General features: G+C 48.3%; 1 protein-coding gene across 1 annotated transcript in view; it reads right to left on the bottom strand.

Annotated features, from left to right (window-relative positions):
* Positions 1-24,271, bottom strand: part of Sgt1 (suppressor of G2 allele of skp1) — a 45,549-nt gene that overhangs the window by 15,677 nt on the left and 5,601 nt on the right. The window contains exons 6-8 of the mRNA XM_037421601.2: positions 23,800-23,908; positions 18,480-18,576; positions 9,289-9,396 (exon numbers count right to left, since the gene is read on the bottom strand). Coding sequence (XP_037277498.2) covers positions 9,289-9,396; positions 18,480-18,576; positions 23,800-23,908 — 314 coding nt within the window. The remainder of the gene's footprint in view (positions 1-9,288; positions 9,397-18,479; positions 18,577-23,799; positions 23,909-24,271) is intronic.

The raw sequence follows: 24,271 nt of genomic DNA on the forward strand, positions 1-24,271 counted from the left end.
AGGCTTACATTTAAAAAAATATACAATAAAAACATTCAGCCCAACTAAATCGTGCATGGTGATCACATCAGCACTGCTATTTCAATAAAAGTAGTATTCTGAATTACTCCACTGAGCAAACAATGAAGTCAACATTAGCATTTACCGCGCTGGCAGAAACCTTTGACAGACTCTGCGAATTCAAATGTAGCTCTGCCAAGCTGGCTACTTTGAAATTCCGGAGATTCACATAACCAAGTAGGGATGGCAAAATAAAACCTAAAGGACAAGATTTTCATGTGGGTGTGTGGGAGGGCAGGAGCAGATATGTCATTCGCTGCTCCAAATGATTGCCAGGAACTCTTTTAGACGCCAGCAATCAGACTAGTACTCACAATGACACACAGCATACAACCACGAGTTATTTAACAAAATCTGCTGTGTCCTGTGACTAGCACCAGCCCCTTCCAAACGACAAAACAATTTTCCGTGAGACACCGGTGTACTGCAGCAAAGGTGGCTTAAGCAGCGTTCTGCGCGAGTTAGAACAAGGCGAAGGAATTTCAGAATCCCTACACTCCCTCCCCCATTACCCTCACTTTTTTTTTCATGATGGTGGGACCAGGTTTAGGGCTCAACTTCTTGGCTTGCTCGCAAGGCGCGTTCAACCAAATAAAGTAAGAGCGCGCCAGTTGGCCCGCCGACGGACATATACCGCCAGGATGATGCAACATCAAGCCAGAAAAAAGATTGTGCTGTTACTATGACAACAAATGTGGTGGCTGGCAATGTTCGATGTTCGCCAGCGAAAAATGCGGCAAAATGTCGACCTTCTTCGTGAGCGGGAAACTAGACATACATTCTTAACATGCCACACCCGTGTCATTGGTGGCTGCGGCAATTTTTTTTTTTTTTTTGCGTGATGATGGTCGGTTGACCGATGGGTGCATGGCGTTGTTATATCGTCTTGTACTTTATCTGCTTGATCGTGATTCGCGAGTGTCCTCACCTAACGAGTATATGTATAATGCACAGTGTTTTAAGCTTGGGAGTGCCGCTTGGTTCGATTGATGATGCAAAGTGCAGGTAGCCAATGTGGCCTTCATTTCGCACTAAAATTAACGTGCTTGAGATCATTTTAAGGTTGGTCAGGCATTTTGGCGCAGCGTGGCGCGATTTCTGCAAATTTCTTGGTGTTGGCGCAATTCAGTGCCACGAACGAGAATTGTATTAAATTGGCACAAATGACAGCTGCTTTACTTTGATGGCCCACTGCGGGTGTGGTTCGAGACGCACGAAACTGCTGCGACCGGGTTTCGCGCCACCGGAGATCCGGGATCAAGTTGTCGAGGCAGGACGAGGTTGAACTTCGTAGAGAGGGTTTATTTTCGTTATTTACATGGCACGGGCTCTCTGGCCCGAAGCTCTACATTAAAAATGGCTGTCTATTGAACAAGCTCCATGAACCACACTAAGCAGCCCACGAGGGCTGATTAAATACAGTCATCCCCCCAGATCCCTAGATTGGGGTCCGTACGGCACTGTCCAAAGTATGTCCCGCAGCACACGTGTGTTATGCCTGCACCGCCCCCAACATACCCACACAAATACACAAACGGTACACATGTATGCTCCCCGCGATACTGCCTCCTCCAGCGAATCTTGCTTGAGCAGGGTGAAAAAAGTCTGTCATCTTGCCGCTCGCGCTGACCACCCAAGCTTTGTCGTACAGCCGTCGCCGTCTAGGCGCCTCCGAGAGGCCATGCCTGGACATCTGGTGCTGATTTGAGTGTCGGCGGCTCATCAGTCAGAGACGCACAGCATGGTGGTCCGACGTCCGTAATCGGCGGAAGCTCGGCATTGTGGCTTTCCCCAGGGCACGACGACACCATGTGTTGCATCTCTGCGCGAACCCAAAGCACAGCGGTGATCCGTAGAGTAATTTCAGCCGCGCAGCATGCAGTACATGGAAACAGCAGGGGGTCTTGGCGCTGCTCCTTATCTCCACAAAATGAGACGGCTGCTTTTCTTCCGTTCTGGCGGCCACAGCAAAAGGGTGGCACGCCAAACGCAACAAAGCGGTGATTAAAAGTTGGGACTCCTTTAAAGAGACGATCAGCTACCTTTTCGGTGACACCGTTGGACGGCAGATTGCTGCGCGGAATTAACTGGCGTTGACGGAGTCTTACGCAGCGTACATTCACGACATCACCTTATGTATGCCGCCACATTGACGAGCACATGAGTGAGTGAGAAAGTGGGCCATGTGCTGAAACGCAGAGCAGACGATGCCTTTAGGGCCGTTCCACATGCGTTGCGGCTGTGCGGGAAGCACGTGGAACGGCCCTTAATCTTCTAGTATACAAGAATGTTGCCACCGTCGAAGCCATCATTGCTGGCGGTTTGAAGAAGCCAAGAGCCACCGTATTACTCAGCGATTCACCCGGCTGCCCAACACGGTCGCAACCTAATCGTGTGAAGCCGCCCACCAGTCCCCCACGTATAACGTTACGCGCATTGCTTGTCGAGAAATCGAAGCCGCATGTCCGGCTCCTCTTCAGCCACCAATTTTCTCAAAGCTCGCCTCTGACCAACGACCACCGTCAGTGTCGTTCATACAAGCTGTGGTAAGGCAGGTGTTTGCGAACCTCGGCCTTCCATCAGCGTGCCCCTTGACTTGTCCTGAAGTCCCATTTCACTTCCCTGGACACGCTTGCCCTTTACCTCCTACAATGACCTTCCGTAACCCTTCGGAATGGCGAACACCCGACGACCAGCCTGGGCTATTGCCGTCGCCGTTGGTCAAACCAACCACGTCTGATCTTCTCTGCGTCTGCGCACATGCACCCTACATACAACCCCACGACGTTCAGCCGCCACAGCCTCTAATTTCTATTCGTCGTCATCTTACGAGCCTTCCACTGACACCCCTTTGCCCGGTCAGCACTACACCGACGCCCCTTTGTCAGGTCGCCGCTACTCCCGCTCCCCGCCACCTCAGCGCTTTTCCTCGCTAAGCTTCTCTGGACGATCACAACAAGAAAACTAGATATTGCAGCTTATGAAGGTGAAGCTGCAATACCAATGACGGCCGAAAATCCTCTACTGACGCTTCCCACACAGCATAGCCTGCTTGAAGTAACAGTAAACCATGTTCCTGTGACCGCCCCTATTAACACAGGTGCACACTTATCTATGATGAGCGATCTCTACGCCGCCGCTTGCAAAAGATTACGACGCTGGCTACAACGCAGGCAATAAGTGTTGCTGATGGCGGTACTGTACCAGTAGTCGCGATGTGCACTGCTCGTGTCAGCATTGCCGGTCATCACGCCGTGGTCCTTTTTGCCATGCTAGCTTCTTGCCCTCATGACCTCATACTTGGCCTTTTATTTCCTTTCGGCACACTCAGCCTTAATTGACTGTTCATTTAGTAGCCGACTACTCTGCAAAGCCCACCTGCCGCGTGAGCCTGACCACTTTCGTTTGCCTGCCACCTCGAGCTATCACGTACGCCTCTGTCATCCACCCCTCCCGTTCGCTATGGTGATTATATCGTTATGCCGATTAATGCCGTTTGGCTGACGTGTCATGTTACTGTGGCCCATACCATCGCGACCATAGCGGATAACTGTGTTCCTTCCGCTCCTTAACTTTGGTTTCACCCCTCAAGTGTTGTCCTGCTAGATGTCTCTAGCCCAGCTAACTCCCAAAACAGATGACGATGTCAGCGTTGTCGCTGTATCTGTTTCTGATTGAAACGAAATTTTAAGGTCACCCAACTCAGACGATGCTATTTTTCAAAACACAATTGAATCGGAGCTCTCCCATCACCAGGTTTACGCTCTCTGCCAGGTTTTGACCTCATACAGCGACATTTTCGACATCCACGATCGTCCCTTGGGCCAGACTAAAATTGTCACTCACCGAATCAACACTGGTGATTCTGCGCCCATTCACGGTCGGCCATACCGCGTGTCAACGTCCGAGCAAGACGCAATTCAAAAAGAAGTGGCCAAAATGCTTACGAAAAACATCTAACCATCCATATGGTATTAGTAAGGAAGAAAGACAGCTCATGGCGTTTCGGCATCATCGCCACCTCAACAAAATTACCAAAAAGGCGTGTACCCTCTACCATGCATTGACGATGCCCTCGATTGCCTCATGGCGCCACCTTTTTATCTTTTGACCTCCGATCTGGCTACTGGCAAATCGCTGTAGATGACATGGATCGAGAAAAGACCATCTTCGTTACTCCTGACGATCTTTACTAATTGAAGGTCATGCCCTTCGGTCTCCACAATGCTCCAGCGACCGTCGAGAGAATGATAAATACGCCCCTACAAGGATTTAAATGTTTTACATGTTTTTGTTACCTAAACGACATAAGCTTTTCGCCTAGCTTCACAACCCACCTTAAACGCCTCTCGACCATTCTATCCATATTCTGACGGGCCGGGCTGCAGCTCAATGCCTCCAAGTGCCACTTCGGCCTTCGTCAGATTACCGTGTTGGGTGGCCTTGTTGATGCCGGCGTACAACCAGACCCCACAAAAGTACGTGCTGTAATGAACTTCCCCGTCCGATGATGTTTGCAGTTTCGTGAGCCTCTGCTCCTAATTTCGCCGGTTCGTGAAAAACTTTGCGGCACTCATTGACCTCAAACAAGACGTACCATCTTGTTGGGGCCCTCATCAAGCTGACGCCTTCTGTCAGCTAATCACCGCTCTAACGACACCTCCTATTCTAGCACATTTCGACCCCCGATGCTCCTACAAAAAGGCGAACAAACGCGAGTGGTCACGGAATCGGTGCAGTTTTCGCGCAAACTCAGCCGGGCAACGACAATGAAGTTGCGTATGCAAGCCGTCTGCTTTCAAAGTCTGAACACAATTACTCTACAACAGAATGTCTCCCCCTTGTCTAGGCGGTTTGTAAATTCCGTCCTTACTTGTATAGCCGCCCCTTCCGCGTCATCACAGATCATCACGCGCTGCATTGGCTTTCTTCTCTGAAGGACCCCACTGGACGACTTGGCCGTTGGGCATTGCGCCTAATTACGCCTACAGAAGTATTCCTACGCTCTTGCTTACAAGTCTGGACGTCTCCATCTGGAGGCTGATTGCTTATCCCGTTACCCAGTTGATTAGCCAAACGAATCAGACATCGAGCCTAGCCTTAGCGTCACGTCAATGTTCCAGTTTCTTCAGATTGGTGATGAACGACATCGTGATGCTTCCCTACGACAACTTACACATTCTCGAGTCTGCTCTGAACGACGTGTCGCTTCGCATGTACGTCCTCCTGAATGGCCCGCTGTAGCGTCGTAGCCTCCAGCCAGATGGCCCTGAGCCGAACGAACTGCTGGCCATCTGGGTGTATCTCTGACGTACGACCGTGTTCGTTGCCACTTCTTTTGGTGTGGTCTCGCCAGGTCCGTTCGCCGTTACGTGTCCTCCTGCGATAAATGCCAACGTACGAAGCGACCTACTGCGCTCCCGGCTGGACTTCTTCAACCGATCTCCATCCAAACCGAACTTATGTTCTGTGTTGGTATAGATCTGGGTCCTTTTCCCCCCCGAGTCGAAATCGGGCAACAAGTGCGTCGCCGTTGCCATAGACTACGCGACTAGGTATGCCATCACTCGAGCGCTCCCCACCAGCACCGCTACTGATGTTGCGGACTTTTTGTTTCACGATGCCATCCTACACCATGGCGCTCCTCGCCAACTACTCATGGACCGCGGCCGCGCATTTTTGTCCGGAGTGATCTACGATCTTCTGCGCTCTTCCTCGACGCAGCACAAGTTGACCACTTCCTACCAACAAACGACCTTACCAAACACCTAAATCGCACCCTCACGGACATGCTCGCGATGTGTCCTCCGACCACCATGACTGGGACCTAGCGCTACATCATGTGACCTTTGCGTACAATTCTTACGCGACACTATTGCTCGTGCTGATCAGGCACGTCAGATCACCCCCTCTAGACTTGGTTTCGCAAGCCACCCAGAAAGCCATCTACGACAGCAGGCATGTTGACGTTTGCCTCTCACCCGGTTTTCTTGTTCTCCTGTGGTGCCCAGTTCGTAGAGTTGGCTTATCAAAGAAGTTGTCTCGCTACACGAGTCCTTACTGTATCATCCGCCAGGTAACCGACGTCGCCTATGAGATCATTCCTGCATCTGAGACCACAACCCTGCCTGCAACCACACCCAGTGATGGTATGCTCATCAGTCAGGTAACCGACGTCACAAAACGTGCAAAAGACTAATTCCGGCAATAGCTAGGCCTTTTTGCCTACATAGGACAGATTTCTGTCCTGCTAATGACATGCAGGGGCACGCACTACCATAACAAGTAGATAGCAAGCAGCAAGAGCACGCTACAGCTTACGTGCAATAGCAATACAGTCGAGCCCACATATAACGGCCCCACTTAAAACGAACAATATCCGCGTGACCGTGAAAATATACATTGGTTCAATGGCACAAAATCGCACTTACAACGAACGTCTCCGAGCGCCGCTGATCGGTTACAGCAAACGTAGTCAGCGTTTTGCCGACTTCCTGGGAAACCAATTTCAACCACAGATCAGGCATCGGTGAGGTGCCCATACATTCTTATTGTCAGACGCCGACCCTGGTTTTGTGACCCTCTAGTTGCCGCTCTCCCCAACCCATAAAGAAAGGGAAAGCTGCTTCCTTCCTCTATGCCCCAACTGCTTTTTGTCACGCACCCCTCCACCCTTTGTCTCCCCCCCCCCTCCCCCGCTACTCTGAGCACCCCGCATTGCCAGACGAGGCCCGTGTTTTCACACTGCCACCGATCTTGCGAAGACCGGTTGGGCATCTACCCTGTTTTTGATCGCTGGTACTGTCGTTGCCATTGCCGGCCTGGAGTGACCAGACCATTTGCCAACATCTTCGGCCTGACCGTATCCGATAGTCTGCGTCTAGTGCACGCGTGTACGCTACAAAAACCGACTGATAATTTGAGACTCGTTTTGTGTTTAGGACTTGTTCTCGCTCACTTCGCACTCAACTCAGCATGCCTTCCACGCGCGTGCGGATGCGCGAAAACGGCTGTAAATTTACGGGGAAGGAATCGCGAAATATCGAAGTTCGTGAGGCCACGCAACGAAAGGATTTTTTGGCCCCGGCAGCCGATGCTTCGAACACCGCCGCGCGCACAGATTCAGGCGGCCATGTACTCTTTCCAAGAGTTTCTACGCGCGAGTTTCGAGGACCTTTCAGGCAAGCTACCCAACTTGCCTCCTTCCCGTGTTTTGTTTTTCAAGGTCGCCCTCCCGCCGCATCCTCCCCTCTCTTTCATAGCAACTCTTTGCCCTCCTCTCGCAAGTCTGCTCACCTCTCTTGATCACAACCCCTTCGTCAGTCTCGACCACACCGGGACGCCCCCCACGCTGGGTCGAATCAGTTTCTTTTTCCGACTGGAAACGGGCCCAGAGCAGTTCCACGCGCTCTGGCATGTGTGTCGCGTGTGCGCGTCTAGCTCGCTCTTGGTGTGCGTGTGTGGTCATGATGGCTGACGGGAGGACTAGCACACTTTTTCCTGCCGCTCAAGAAAACGTCGCAAGTGTGACCGCTTGGCTTGAGCATAATCCGCGCGTTACGTGCCGCGTTGCAGAGCGCTTGCTCATAGCTGTTGACTACCTTGCAGCCAACTTGCCGCTGTGGAGATGGTGAATTCAGCTGTGGAGATGGTGAATATTTCGTGGGCGGCGTTGATGGCTACTTGCACGCGAAACTGTTTTCGTGAGGCAGACTTCGTCGACGTCAGGCGCGACGCCGAGCCTGAAGCTTCCGAACTGCGGCGGCGATTTGTGGCAGCGCATCGTCTTTTACTACGAACTTCGGGATACAGCGAATGGATACCGCGTCACGCTCAGGTTCGTTATAAACGGGCTCGACCATACTACAAAGAAACTGGCGCACAGGCGGCACACGCTGAGGAGTTCAGGAGCAACCTGTTTCAGCACTCCTGGCGGGCACAACGGCAAAAGACATCCGACGCCTCAGCAGAGTCAGCACGAAGAATAGGTCAGTAGGCCCACTAAAAAACCGTGTAAAACACTAGGCATACCTAAGAGCTGAGGTGATGTGGCTGGTGACAATGAACGTACTATTTTGACTCATCGCGGTCGACCTTACCACAGTCGCGTGCAGATATCCAAGGTAGCTGGAAAGCGCAAAGGGCTTTCGGCATTCCTCGAACTGCGCTGTGAAAATACCGATTGCCCTAAATCTACACTTTCATTGACGCACGCGTCGAGACTTACTACTTCAGCCAGGGACCAAGGGACGAGCGCTCGTTTTGGCAGCGGCAGCTCGCATCGTGACAGCTTTGCTGTAAACGTTGAAAGCAGTTCTGGCAGCACGCACTATATGCCCAGGCCATGACCAACTTTTACAATTCTGTGCGATTCAAGCATTCAGTGCAAGATGCGTTGCATGTGCCCCAATTTGATGAAAAAAAAATGGTTTCTTAATAAATTCCAACTTTTCGAACTTTCAAACTTCTTTTTCTCAATTTCAATTCTTTGACAATTTCACATTTTCTGGGCAGCCTTTTAGACACTTGTACTCATTAAATAATAACGAAACTTGGCGTGCATATTCTTCAACACATGCAGAATGCAAATATCTATTTGAAATTGCAATGCCTACCAGAATTCCAGAGTTAGTTGTGAAAATATTAGGTTATTGTGTCAAGAGGGATCGAAAATAACTAGTCATTCCATATGATTTCTTTTTTAGTTCCAATATTTGTGTGACATATCTGGATAGATATTTGCACTTTACAATCTACCAAGAGTCAAATAAGATCAGAGACAATGCTTTTACTGAAAGTAAAGTACATGAAAGAGTACCCGCAAAACATGTAACTTTTTGCAACTGTGCATGGCGTAACCCAATAAATATAGCAGCTACACAAAAAATGATTGTATATTTGAAATCTCCGTGAAAAACTATATTACTAACAAAACTTTCAAGTGTCTATGACTAGAAACAAAAAAAGTTTTTTCGAGGAGCATCTCTTCTTAACATGCAAAAAAGTGCAAGTTTTAAGGGCAAGTCCATATAAAATGAACTACTAATATAATGACCACTTATCGCGGCACTCTTCAGTTTGTAATAAACAGGTTCAACTGCATTTCAAAAAATTTTCCGGCTTTGGTGCAGCCCGACACAAAAATAAAATTGTACTGAATTGGCTCAAATGGCGCAGCTGTTGTACCCCTGACAAAAGGAACTTAATATAGGGCCAGATTTCACTCACTTTTGTCTGGTAACACTTGATGACAGTGCGGTCTGCATGGATGGGGTGTGCAAGGTTCAGGAAAAGCTCGTAGTCGTCCCCACAAGGAAGCTTCACTGTGATGTTCACCTGTGGAAAATATGGTTCATGAAACCAAAACAGCAACACCTATGTTAACATACGAGTGGCAATGGGAGGATCAAGGTACACTGAGGCGTACCAAAATATTGCAACCCCGAAAATATTTTTTACAAAGAATTGAAAACTGTCAACTGCAACTTCCTTGCTTCATGAGGTTAGGTTAGGTTAGATTAGAACTAATTTGCCACTACATCTGAGGTGGATAGGATCGAAATTCATAAATTACCAGTGTCACTAGCATTTCACGTGCCTAGTTTGCTTTAGCAGACAGTGCACAAACGTGGTATGAGAACCACGAGGCAACGCTGTCTTCATGGGATGAATTTCCGCAGCAGATTCTCAGCCCCTTCGCAAACACGACCGCCGTGATTTTGCTCAGGAACTCGTTGAATTTCGCATCCAGAAAGCGAATGAGAGTGTTGCCATGTTTGCAGAGAACATGACCCGCTTTATTTTGACGGGCAGACCCTGACATAAGTGAAGCCAAGAAACTCTACCATTTGATCAAGAGCAGCCGTTTGCAGACCTTCGCAATTCACCGACACCGTAGCCGAATTCATCGAAGAGGCTGCAGCTATAGAGCGAGCACTGCAGCCACAGTGTCGCTATTACGACCGACCAAACGATGCCTCAATTAGTGTGTCTGCTATGACGGCTGGCAGCGACGGTTCTCTGCGCGAGCTTATTCGCGAGGTTGTTCGTGAAGAGATCTGCAGCTTCCTTGCGACTCCGCAAGAACTTGCAATGGCTTTAGTTGGAGAAGTTGTGCGGCAGGAAATCGGGCAAGCATTTTCGCTGCCAGAATCACTACCAGCCCAGCTATCTATTAACTATGCGTCAGCCGCCCGTCGGCAGTGCCACACAACTCGTCTGCACTGGCTCATTCCTACAACACGCCGCCGGCACCAGTCAACGACTCCACAATGTAACGCACGTACTGAAACTATTCTACCCTCCGCAGACACCTGCAACTTGGTCGGCGAGGGTGCCCACCAGTCGATCATTTGTTCGCAAAACGGATCTGTGACACACCATCGACTGCCGTCCACTGTGTTTCCATTGTGGAGAAGCCGGGCATGTTTACCGCATCTGCCCATATCCTGAACAAAGATACCCAATTTATGCATTTGACTTTTTCACGACCTCATTTCGACACCCGACGTGACAGCGCACACCCGCAAGCACAGCCATTCACTCTGTATCGTCAATCCCGCTCTCCATCACCTTTGTAGAGTTCTTCGACGAACCATCGTAGTTACGCCGACACTATTCGGGGGCAGGTCCCCAAGCCCTCATCGGGGAAACAGCTGCGACCTTTGAAGGGAAGGTTGCCACACGTCGAGATGCTACAACACCTCCAGTACCAGTACGACACGACGAACGATGCAATGCCACTGACCCCACAGGAAATCGTAAGCGCAGACCTAGCTGTTTACATAGACTGACGTTCTGTGACAGCGCTAATAGATACTGGTGCGAATTTCTTTAACACGAGCAGAAAGCTTGCCGACTAGCTTAAAAAAGTTAAAACTTCATGGACGGGGCTTAAAGTAACAACCGCGGGGAGCCAACTGATGTTGCCAACTGGAGAGTGCACTGCCAGAATTAGTATTGGCGATTCAGCTTTCGTTGCCACGTTCGCGATTTTGTGCGAGTGCTGCAAAGACCTGATCCTAGGGATGGATTTCCTGTGTGAATATGGCACCGTCTTACATATTCCAGATAGGTCAGTTACATTTTGGATGGCCCCAGATCAAGTTTCAGATAGGAGATGTAAACGACCAGAGACTAACATCTGCGCCTCTTCGAAGATCACATGACCCCTCCAGCCCGGTCAAGTACTCTCCTAGCTGTAACATGCGACCACCCAGGCAACTTCGACCATATTGCCAAACAAATTCCGGCATTGCTATTCAGCCATGGCGTATCTACTGCAAGAGCAGTCGTAAGCCTCAATGTGGACACACACACACACATACGTTTTGGTTACGAACTTCAGTACTGAGCGACAACATCTTGCAAGAAGTGTGGCAGTCACGTACGAGGAGGAGCTCACTGATGTTGGAGGCTGCTTGATTGTGGAGAAAGCCGATGTCACCGGGTCAGCCCCTCTACCTGTCGATGTTGGCCCAAGTTTACTGCCCCTGCAGAAGCAAAGCCTTCTGGATCTTATTAATGAGTTTCAGGATTGCTTTTCTTCGACGTCCAGAGTTCACCAAACGCCGTTGACGAAACATCGCATCAGCAAATGAAACGGCCAGACCCGTACGGCAGAACCCATACCGAGTAGCTCCGCGGGAATGCGAGGCCATAGAAAGTCATGTGCGAAAGATGCTTCAGGATGACGTTATACAGACGTCGAAAAGTCCTTGGGCATCACTGGTAGTACTGGTGAAGAAAAAAAAGACGGCACTTCATGTTTCTGCTTTGATTACCGCAAGCTCAATCAGGTTACGAAAAAGGACGTTTACCCGCTACCTCGCATAGACGATTCCCTCGATCGACTACGCCATGCATGTTGATTCTCGTCGATGGATTTATGGAACGGATATTGGAAAATAGAAGCTGACGAAAGTTAGAGAAAAAACAGCATTCGTGACACCCAATGATCTTTACGAGTTTAAAGTTCTCCCGTTAGGCTTGTGCTCAGCACCGGCATCGTTTTAGCCTGATAGGACTGTGTTCATGAGCGGTTGAAAGTGGCAAATGTGCCTGGTATATTCGGACGATGTCATCGTATTTTCTGCGGCATTTGACGAGCACTTCAAGCGACTACACACGGTACTTAAAGCGACGCGGTCGGCCGGACTAACACTTAAGCCCGAAAAATGCCACTTTGGCTTCGAAGAGCTTTTTTGAGACACCTCATCTGGCCTGACCCAGACAAAATAGCCGCTGTTGCAAGTTTTCCCACACCATCGGACAAGAAGGCAGTGAGGCGATTTTTAGGCCTTTGCGCCTATTACCGACGTTTCATTGAGAATTTTTCATCACTTTTGACACAACTGACACAAGAAGACGTCACGTTCATGTGGGGAGAAGAGCAGCAGGCAGCGTTCAATGAGCTGTGATGTCTTCAAAACCTGCCAGTTCTCTGACCCTTCGACGATGACGCTCCGACAGCAATCACACTGACGCCAGCAATGTCTGCTTAGGAGCTGCGCTCGTTCAGTGGCAAGATGGTGCTGAACTATTCATTGCTTATGCAAGTAGGACTCTCTCCCGCACAAAGGAGAATTACTCCACCACTGAAAAAGATTGCCTTGCGGTGGTGTAAGCGTCATGAAGTTTTGGCCATATTTGTACGGTCGCCCGTTTAAAGTCATCAACAAACAAGACTCTTTGCTGGTTGACGAACATAAGGGACCTGTCAGGACGATTGGCGTGCTAGGGCCTCATATGGCTATAGTTTATATAAATCGGGAAAGCGACATACGGACGCCCATTGCCTTTCTCGCACCCCATTAGACGACGCAAATGCTGCTGATGATGATGACGTGGCGGTCGTCGGTGTTGTCAACACGTCTACAATCGCACAGCAGCAAAGGTACGACCCAAAGTTGCAACCACTTCTTTATTTCTTGGAGGGACGCACACCTGCTATGCCAAAGCTCTTTCGCAAGAGGGGTAGCATCGTTTTGTTTGCGCAACAAGGTCCTATATAAGGTGAACTTTTCTCTGAGCGGCAACACCAATTTACTTGTCTTAACACCACTCAGAAAAGAAGTACTAGAGACGTTCCATGATGAACCGACATCCGGTCGTCATTTAGGCTACACACGAACGCTATGCCGAGTGAGACAAAAGTATTACTGGCCGAGACTGATGGCAATAATTCAACAGCACGTTCAAACTTGTCTTGAGTGCCAACATAGGAAAGTGCCAGCCGCCAAACCAGAAGGGCTCCTCCATCGAATTAATGTACCGGAAACTCCATTCGCTCAAGTCTGAATGGATCTTCTAGGACCATTTCCAACTTGCGCTGCTGGTTGCAAACGGATAATTGTAGCAACAAATGGGGATGCACTGCGAGCGCGCGACGAAGCAAGACGTGTGGCGCATCGGCTCCAACGATTTTTGGATGGGGCCATGGCTCAATCAAATGCGCTCTGCCAAGCCCAACGTCCATCGACGCAGCAAGTCAACTGGACCCCGCTGTAATCAACTTTGACCCAGAGGGGCCCACTTTTCAAGTCATTACAGCCGAAGTTCACCCGGCCACGGGGGCGATGCCGTTGCACCTAATGGCGACGCCGGGATCTGGTGGCCTGAAATGCCGACGGCGTCACACTGGACACTCGAGGTGACATGGCAGCCACCGCGTCTCACCTGTGGGGTTACGATCCCGAAGGCATGGCTTGGACTACAGTCCCATCCTATCAAGACGACAACTCCGCTGTTCGGAGTTTTCGACACCAATCGCTGAATGAAGATCGGCTATACGAGTTTTTGGAGAACCAACGCGTATTTGCCAACACCAAGTTCGGGTTCCGTCTGCACAGGATGTCTTGCTTCAGTTAGACCGCGAAATTCTAAATTACATCGACTACCCCCTCAATGACAAGGCAGTACTCGCCCTTGACTTGAAGGGAGCTTTCGACGTCACACATAACATCATGCTGACGCACCTTTCCCAAACCAGCTGTGGACGCAACATGTTTCGATACGTTAGACAATTCCTCTCTGGCCGACAGTCATATCCGAACACAAAGTGAAGAACACGGCCCCTACCAATCAGAAACGTGAAGTACCTCACAGAGCGCGGTCCTCTCACCCCTACTGTTTAATCTAGGTTGAACCTACCGGCTCAGCTGGAGAATGTTGAAGGCATACAACACGCACTTTATGCAGACGACATTACAATATGGGCTAAACACAGATCTATGATGAACCTACCGGCTCAGCTGGAGAATGTTGAAGGCATACAACAACATGCACTTTATGCAGCCTACATTACCATATGGGCTAAACACAGATCGGTAGGAGACATAGAAGCCAACCTGGAGCAAGCGGCGGAGATTGTGGACGCTTACGCCAACCACTGCAGCCTTCAATGCTCCCCGACCAAATCGCAATTTGTGCACATTCGCTCCTCACCAAAGTGCACTACCAAAATTGAAATGTCCTTGCAAAGCAGACCCATCCCAAAACACGATGAGATCAGTGTACTGGGTCTGTTTATTCACAAGCATCGCGCTGAGTCGATACAGCAATGACAAAACTGCGTAAGGTGGAGGGGGGACCAGGTGGGCCTTACGGTCCACCGGGTTTCCAAAAAAAGCGGGTGGGGGGGGGGGGGTGGTTACGTTGCAGACACCTTGCGGCTGGCGCATGCATTCGTAACGAGTCTAGTCCTCTACTCGGCTTCTTACCTCGACCTGCACAAGATCGATGAGAACACCCTTGAGGCGATTCTCAGAAAGATGCAAAAGCGTGCCCTCGATATCCCAATAACCACGTCCAACCAGTGCCTTATGGCCCTGGGGATGATTAGATGAAGACTTTTACAGAGCTCAAGGAGGCACACACGACCACAGTGGCAGGCGCCTTGCGCGGGCGGAGGCACTAGGTCGCCACTATGGGAACAAACAACATATTTTACATGGATGCCTCCAGCTTTCACCACCGGGGGGGGTACACAGCTGCAGTCGTCTATCAAAATGTCGCTTGAATGGCCTCACATTCAAAGCACAGGACATAACATATGCAGAGGAAGTCGCATCACACTAGCTGCCGCAGAACTGGACTCGCGCGTCATCATTACAGACTCAAGAGGGGCCTGCCGAAATATTCAACACCTGGCGTGCCGCATCTTAGAAAACAGCAATTACGTCGACCCCCCCCCCCCCCCTCCCGAAGGATCATATGGGCTTCGGCTCACACGGGCCTCGAAGGCAATGAAACGGCTGACGCCGCTGCCGCCGCTGCGCCCACGCGCTCACTCTCTGGGTAACACCTTCAGACCCTTCCGAAATGAATCTCAAACCCAATCCGGCCATGACATTTAGAGAAATTGCTGAATTCTACCGATTCGGCCATTCAATTTATCCTAAACCCTGTAAGGGCCTTACAAAGGTGGAGGAGCATTTACTCCTCCGCCTTTATACCAAAACACTGCTGTGCCCAGCAGTTTTTAAATATCTCGATCCTGCCTGTACAGGAAAATTCCCACACAGTGCGGAGAAGTCTTCGGACATCTTTCACATGGTGTGGGCATGCCAGTCAACCCCTCGCCTCACCCCAAAACCGAACCCTACCCGGGAGAACTGGGAGGCGGCCCAGCTTGGCTGCTCCAACCTGGCTAGCCAAAGGGCCCTGGTAAACCAAGCCCGAGTGGCATAGGACGCCAATGGGGCTTCTGCAATGAGGAGCCCACCTAGTGTTTGTGAGGGGTGGCTCACACCAGGCCACCTCCCACATGCTCCCTGTATATAAATAGAATAAAGTTTTTTCTCTCTCTCTCTAGCCACAGACTACCTCACTCGCTATGCCGAAACTAATGCTTTGGAGCAGAGCACAACAAGTGAAGCAGCCCGGTTTTTCATTGAGAATACAGTCCAAAGACATAGCGCTCCATCTGTAGTAAATAACTGACAGAGGAAAAGCATTCACAGCCGAGCTATTACGCACAGTTTTAAGCCTAAGTGGAACATCTCACCGGCATACAACGGCATACCATCCTCAAACAAATGGTCTGACTGAACGGCTGAACAAAACTCTTTCGGATATGCTTTGCATGTATGTCAATGTGGAGCATAAGAACTGGGACGAGATACTTCCTTATGTCACTTTCGCATACAATACGGCATATCAAGAGAGAAGGCGCATGACACCATTAAGTCTTCTCCATGGCCGTGACGTCACAACCATGCTCGATGCTATGTTGCCGCATGAAAGTGATGGCGTTGAAACAAGTGCAGACTACACAACTCAGCTTGCTGAAGAAGCCCGACAACTTGCCCGCGTACGTATTTGTCACCACCAGGACTATGACAGAAAGCGCCATAATATTCCATCACCGACCAGTCTCCTATGAACCAAGAGAGCAAGTTTGGATCTGGACCCCAGTTCGCCATTGTGGCCTCTCAGAGAAGCTCTTAAGACTGTACTTTGGGCTGTGCGAAGTCCTCCGGCGTCTCAGTGGTGTTAATTACAAGGTTATTCCCAATAGTCTGCATGACAAAGGCGTCAAAAACATGAACCAGAGGTTGTGGACATACTTCGGATGAAGCCTTATTTGTCCGAATAAACCAGTGGGCTGCCAGTGACTACAAACCCTGCCGTCATGATGATGAGGCATCAAAACGATGCCTTCTTGGAACGGAGGCTAATGTCAGGATTGTTAGCTGTAAGCACAACAGAGGAGGATGAAGCCAGCATCCCAAGTGGCAGTTTCTGGCATTTTTCGAGGAAGACAACGTTGGGCGTCTGCTCTTGCGTTTTGTTCTTGTGTGCGAACAGCCTTGCTGTTCTCATCGAAACGAAGCCTTGTGTCCTGTTTCTCCCCATTGCGACAATATAAAACATCCCCTTTTCAATAATGTACATATGCAACTGCATACTTGTTACCAGTCTCATTAACCTCATTCGAAAGGGCAGCCCACCTTCCGAGACACACTGCGCACTTTTTTAGAAGTCCTGCGGATAACCACGATTTGCCCGATGACGACTCTGCACACCCAGGACATCGGCCTCTTTAATGCCATGGGTACATGTCAGAGCTTAGATCCTGGGCGTGGACATCAATATTGTTTAATGTAGACCGTCCGCCTCCTAAAATGTATAGATCTTGCATGGTCTTACAATATCTGTGACAAGATATGCAACATAACTCCAAATTAATGCTGTGTACTTGCATCGTTATCATCCTGCATAACAAACCTTAAATCAATTTACAGCTGTGTGTTAGAAGGCTGCTCCTTCAGCTTGACCATTATGCGTTCTGTGAGACCTGTAGTTTCAATCATGTGTGTGGCAAATTTCCCTTCCTCTGCACTATTGCAGTAACTAAGCAGTAATATTCAAACTGCTGCTTGGACGAGTTAGCTCATAATTAAGATAGATTTATCAGCGCAAAGAGAGACTGAATATTCAGGAGTGACACACACACAGCACTGAACTCGCAATTAATTCATTATTTTGAACGCAGGGCCTTCTTGAAAGCGCGCATCGAAACAGAAATAATGTGAAAAAAAAAAAAAAAAAGCAGCGATGAGTACCACGTGACAACTGCTTGCCAAAAGGACATTCAACTGAAGCTAACCGTGCAGTGTAAAATTCTTAGGCCACAAAGTACGCCCCCGATAAAAAGGAAGAGAAAAATATATTGATCCTAAAACCAACCTGGGCAAAAACTAAAGCCTGAAAAGCCTAGGCAGAATTCACTTTTTACGTTAAAAACCTTGTTGTACTGACTTGTATGCTCCAAGTGTAGCAAGTATTAAAACATACTTTACAGGTCATCACTTGCATTCTGTCGAAAGCAAAATCCTGCTACTTACTATTCAGTTTCCATTTCCTTCGAATAAAAAAGAATGATATTGGCACAGCCCTTTCAATTTTTGAAAAATATTGTGCAGGTTAGTTAAGCCATGACAAATATGCCCATAGTTCTTTATATTAATATGCAATATATGTACTCTTCGAATTTGATTCGAAAATGACTAAAATCACTATTCGTTTCAAGTTTGCTTCGAACCTAAAGTTCAATATTTGCACAAGCCTATACACAACCTACTAAAACCCACAAAGCACAAAGTCTTCCAAAGGGCCCTCTTGGTTTTCCTAAGGGCTTATCAATACAAGCTGCCTTAATTAAGAATTAGTTCAGCAATACCAAAAGCATCCAAAGCAGAGTGCCTTGAAGGCCGTTATAAAAGCTGATTATAGACAAGGTAATATATTAATTGCAAGATGAAAGACATCCGATAGCACGCATATTAAAAACAGGGTGTGCCTCGCTTTACAAACGAACCACGTCATTAATTAGGAGAGAACTGCATAAAGACAAGTGAATGCAATGTGCAGCATCAGAACACGTGAGGCAGCAGCAGAGAGTTCATTCAACTTACCGTTGTGTCGGTGAATTCTGCTTTCACGTCCTCTTCCTTACGGTTCTTCGCAAATATTGTGATGATGATGTACCTCTCTGTCTGGTACCATTCGTAACTGCAAACACACACACAGGTTGATGGACAAAATAAGCAGTTGCAAGAAGAAATTTCATTGAGAAGTTCAGACACTCCTAGTTATACGTACTACAGGCTTGCAAGGACACCAACAACATTGACAGCAAGAAAATTAAAAGAGAACACATTAGTTGTAGTGAAAATGCTCGCAGTCCTCCATGGCCTTTAGTATCTAAGCTACAGCTTTCAGTATGCAAGTCACTGCAATAAAAAATAAAATAGAACAGCCAAATTATGGAAAAAGACAAGTAAAACATTTTCAGCAGCTCAGACGCATAGATGATTAAATTGACCACACAAACACGAGCTCGCAACGACCTGTTAAGCGTGCCTTGCTGCCGCCTTATAAAGCTGCAGAAAAATACTAGTCATTCTCTTCTTGAGCTGATAAGCACTTGTAGGCTCCTGCTTAACATTTAAGCTTTCCTTGAGTAATACGAGTACTATGCACCAAACCACAATTTGACAGGCAGGCCATAATGAAGGGCTCCGGGAAATGGGGCTGTCAGGTGCTTCAACTTGTACATGTTTTGTGGCCAAACATTTGATCATTCTGCGTGCTGCCAATCATTGTGTCATCTAATAAGTGAAAAAAACAAACACTATTCAGTCCGATAGGACAGAGAGAATAGTTTAGATGGCCTGCATTGCGTCGCAACATCAGCATCAAGGCAAGACGAGCAAATTGGCCTGCCTCGTGTCTGGATTAATCCGATCCTATACTGACAATTAGCAAAAATGTATCAATGCCACCGCCAAGTGTATTGAAAGTGACATCACCTAGGAATTTGATATACAGTTTCCCAGGAAAAAGAACTTGCTCGTTCTTGCAAGGCACTTCCCCTTTGTTTATTGGCTGTCTACTATCTCGCATTTTCTCATGTGTTCCATTCAATTTTATCACAGAACGTTTGAGAGATCATGCCACTGCTGATATTTTCATGCGCACAGACATTTCACAGCATATGCGTCTCACATTTTACCTTCTTTAAGGGGGGACGTGGCAAGTAAAACTAATTTTTTTATTAATGTACTGTTTGTGATGAAATTTGGTGTGTGTATGTGGATGATTGTGAGGATTCCAAATATGAAAACCGTTTTCAAATACCTCTTGTACTTTTTGAGTTACAAGCATAATTATACTAATTAATGCTCTTCACACTTAAAGAGATAATTATTGCTAAATGAAATTATTTTTTCATATTATTATGTTCCCAAAGCATCAACTTGTGCAAAGAAGCTATTAGTTGATTTTTCTAGTTCTTGTAACCATAAATAAAATTTCCAAAACATGGATGTTGTTTTGCGCACACATCGCAGTAATTATAAAATGTGTTCTGAAAATTTTAAATGATGAGTAAGAAGAGAGATAAAGCTTTATTGCACTGCTAAAGGCATCCTGAGCCTAGTGCAAAAAACGGAACGACTCTATCAGTCTTTGTTAGAAAATGACAGATGTTCTAGCGAAGGCACATAGGCGAAAATCAAGAGTTGAGAAAACTGACTTTGAAAGTTCACTCTTGTTTGGAAGTTCACAACATGCCTAAAACACTCAGAATCCTCCTGGGCAGTAATCCTGAGATGCTGTGGCCTTGGCCTCTGTAGAGCGCAACCCAGTTTTGCGCTTCTTTGTCATGGAACAATGCGCCTTTTGAGCCCTCTTTACCCTTTTGGCATCCTTTTCGGCTGCTCGCCGCAAAGAGCAGTCTCCTGGATTGAAGCCCAGTTGAGCAGTGATCTCTTGCAGCGCACTCTTGCAGCCACCATTGAAACGGCAGACTGCATCTGCAACTGCACTTTCCACACTTCGAAGGGAGGCGAACTGGCTCTTGGACTGGAGTGACCAAATGAGGCTGTTCATACTCTCCACAGCGTTCTGGGTTTTTCCCTGCGCACACCTTTCAAGGAGCTCTTTGTTCGAGAGGCGCTTGTAGATTGGCAGCAGTGCCACTCGCACGTGAGGGGGCAGTTTATGTTTGTGAGGCGGCAGCGGCTCTCCCTTGGCCAATGCCTGATTGCGCGGGCACCAGGAGTCAGTCCCACTTGGGCACAGGTCGTGGTGTGGATCCTGGTCTGTGGATGTTACATGGTAATAAGTGGCCATGATGGCCCTCTCCATGCCAGGAACATCGTTGGGGTGGCTCTTAATGGCCCAGCCATAATAATTCGTCAACTTCTTTATCAGGCCCTGCGTCAGCCGGCCTTTGCCACCCATGCTCAGTCCTCGGCCTTTGGATTTGTGCTCATCAAGAAGGTTGCGCAAGGAAGTGCCCATTCTTTTTTTCACATGGTTCACACACTCCTGTTTCTTAATCACCATGTAGCCATACACCTTGTCTTGCGTGAGGGCAAGGTACGTACGGCTGTCACCGTCGCAGAGCACATTGATGTATCGAAGCTTGTACTTGGTAAACGATCTTTCAAACATGATCCTAGCTGCTTCTACTTCCATTTGGCCTGCATTAGCATCGGTGTTCTTTTGGCACTGTGGCTTGTGTTTCTCAGGCCACTCCTCATAGTTGTCGTCACCAGGCTTGGGGCCAACAGCACAGCCTTGGTAGTAGTTGGACAGGACACAGTGGTCCAAGACCAAGCCTGTGTACAGCTCGATTACACAGCCCACGCCAATATGACTTCTGTGCCCCCTCGTCATCCACGTGCCGTCGTAAATGACGTCAATGTTGCCTGGCACTCCTCCTAGGTCCTTGTAAATGTCATGCACCTTCTGTGCACTTTCTGCTTCAATGCGGGTGGCAGCTGATGTGGTGGCAGGGTGGCTGTACTTCCTTTGCAGTCTCTGGTAGGACTTGTGGTGCAGTGCTCGATGCGAAATGTCCATCGCAGAAAAAATGTCATTTATGGCAGATTGTTTTCTGCCAACTGACTGCACAGCCCTCAAAGCACGCACGTTTACCTCAAAGGGGTTCGTTTTTTGTTGCCCGGAGCACCTCGGGGACGACCACGCACTGTTCACTCTGCCACAATTGTCACAAAAAAGTTCCATCCTCGCCGCGAGTCCAAGGCAGTGCGTAGTCTCAAGGCGTATCGACCCTTCGTCGCACTTGTTGCACTTTACTGACGAAAGCAGACCGTTCAGCATCTTCTTATTTACAATGAAGAATGTGGAGTCCTTACCGCCGTCATTTTCGTCGCAGCCTTCGTTCAGAAGCTCGAGCTTCCGCTTTGAAGCGGACTTCGATGCTACGGCATCCAAAACATCCCGCCTTGTCTGCGCCCGCTGCGCGATTTCTTCACTGCTCGGAATCTGGGCCGAAACTCGCGATAGAATGTTCGACGCGCGCACGCCCGGAGTTGCAACGGCTGCCGACGCGGTGCCACCGCAATCGGGTTCGCGAGAGCGTCCATCACGGTCGACGGCATCCGGCGGTCTGACATACGACGATGTGGCACCTTCCACACTCTCGGCCTCACAACAATCAGCGAAGGGTCTGAGTAGAGGCTCCGTGACGCTTGAAGAGCATGCTCCGTCCGGAACTGCGACTGGGACGGCAGCCGCAGTCGTCTGCCCTTTGTTCCAAGCTTTCCGACGCTTGCCGTACTTGTGGACGCTCCGGAACTTTTTTTGCGGCAACATAGCACCGCAGTATGAGCAAGCACTCAGAAGAGACCACCGATGTAAACAAAGCTTGGTTAAAAAAGCACGCGAACTATCACAAAAACAGCAAACTGGGAAAAAACGAAGCGCACGCCGGATGATTCTCGACACGGCGGCCGCAGATGCGCTCGCGCTTCCAAGGTTGCCAAGGTGCGCGGCGCAGCTTTGACCAGTAAGAGGTCGCGCCTGCTACCACGTGAACCGCGCAGCCAATTGCCGTTCGTTTTCGTTTTTTTACTTGCTCCTCGCGCTTTTATTTTCACTCGGCGAAATACGAGACCGCGACCATCGGGAAGCCGGCTTTCTCCTCTTTCCAAAGCTACCAAAATGGCGGCCCACGGTCAACAACTTGGCGCGTTTGTGCGGCGTGAACAACACCGTTTCAGGGGCTTTTTTTTCGCACTTTTCGGCGACTAGCCTCGGCAAAAACACTATTTGCGGGATTTGTAGCGCACGTTTCGCTGTAATATTTTAGAACAAGGAAGTTGAAGGTCTGAAAATTACGAAAAAAAATAAATCAGAAAATCGCATATTTTGACCAAAATCGGCACTTTACTTGCCGCGCCCCCCCTTAAAAGCGAGACCACCACACTGGTTGAAACTACTTTTGGGCAGGATCCAAACATAACCAGTATACCCCCCATGGCAAACCACTTCACTTTTTCAATGAATGTTTCCCTACAAATAAAAAGACAAACTGCCATCTCTACACATAAGAGGACAAATTGCCATCTATACAGATAATAACACAATTTTACATCAAGCCTCATTTAATGTTGAAACCCTAAACAACCGTACTGCACAAAAACGAAAACATCCTGTACCTGTGTATGCCCATATAATTCAATGCATCTTGTACTTCTCAATAACGAAATGTTGCTGAACTGCAGTCCTACAACGAAAATTAATACTGCACGGTGCACCATACTGCACAATGCCCTGCAATGTATTTGCTTCACACTTCATGTATCAAGTACATCAACTGCATCAAGTACTGGCACAGTTCGCTTACCATTGTGGTGCCATCATCTTTGCTTACAAAATTAGTTGGTGCCAATGTCGCTTGTTTGACGCATTAGAACGTTGCCTCATCACCACCCCTGCTATTGGCATGGCAGCATAGTAGTTTGCTAGCACACGTGCAAGCAGTACATGGAGGTTTATTAGTTTGCCGAAGTGACTGCCATCAGTGAAACCTTATTGGGAGGCTCATATAACTTCGGCTACACGGAGTTCTTTAATCACACAACACGTGTTTCTCCCACTGTTTTCATCTAAATGCAACCACCACGGCCGATATTGAACGCATATCTTTTGGATGAGCAGCCAAGCTTTAACCTCGGCACCACAGTAGCGACTTTACACTTAATATGTACTGTTGTCACTGACCATTCGAAGTTTTCGTGCTTTTGAGATTATAAGCATTTTCATGTTCAACTGCTTGTAAGTTGTGCGACTGATTTTTCAAGTACCATTCTTTGCACAGAAACTGCACACTTTCCGACCTTTCAGCAAGGAGAGAAAATAAACTATGGGATGTCAGTCATATTTGGTAGGCAAGCCTTGTAGGAGTACCAAAAAGCTTACCGAGTCTTTGCAGGTGCAGGTGGCATCACAACAGCTTGCTTGGCTTCCTCGAGAAGCTTCATCTCAGCCGAGCACTTTTCAATCCACACGCCAAAATCTGCATCACCGCCTGGACACAGATGCAGATTGCACACAATCTTATACAGAAGACTCTGTAAACTGAATGCTTTAAACAAAACTGCTGTTTAGATGGAACATCTGACATTTGTTTAATGCTTGTGTTCTGCACTCTTGTTACCTCTCAGTGAATGAAACTGGTTAAACGAGTACTTTATTTGCAAAGGATAGTCCCCCATACTGTTCAACACTATAATGATAGCCGTTAAGCTGCACTCTCTGGCAAGAAAGCAAGGACTATCTTTTTCATTGCTGCAACCAAGTCTTGACCATACTCTAAATTTGATTTTCTATTTGATATGTAGGGTTTAACGTCTCAAAAACATCATATGATTACGAGAGACACCGTAGTGAA

The sequence above is a fragment of the Rhipicephalus microplus genome, chromosome 2, assembly GCF_043290135.1.
Source record: "Rhipicephalus microplus isolate Deutch F79 chromosome 2, USDA_Rmic, whole genome shotgun sequence".
NCBI classification, from domain to species: domain Eukaryota; kingdom Metazoa; phylum Arthropoda; class Arachnida; order Ixodida; family Ixodidae; genus Rhipicephalus; species Rhipicephalus microplus.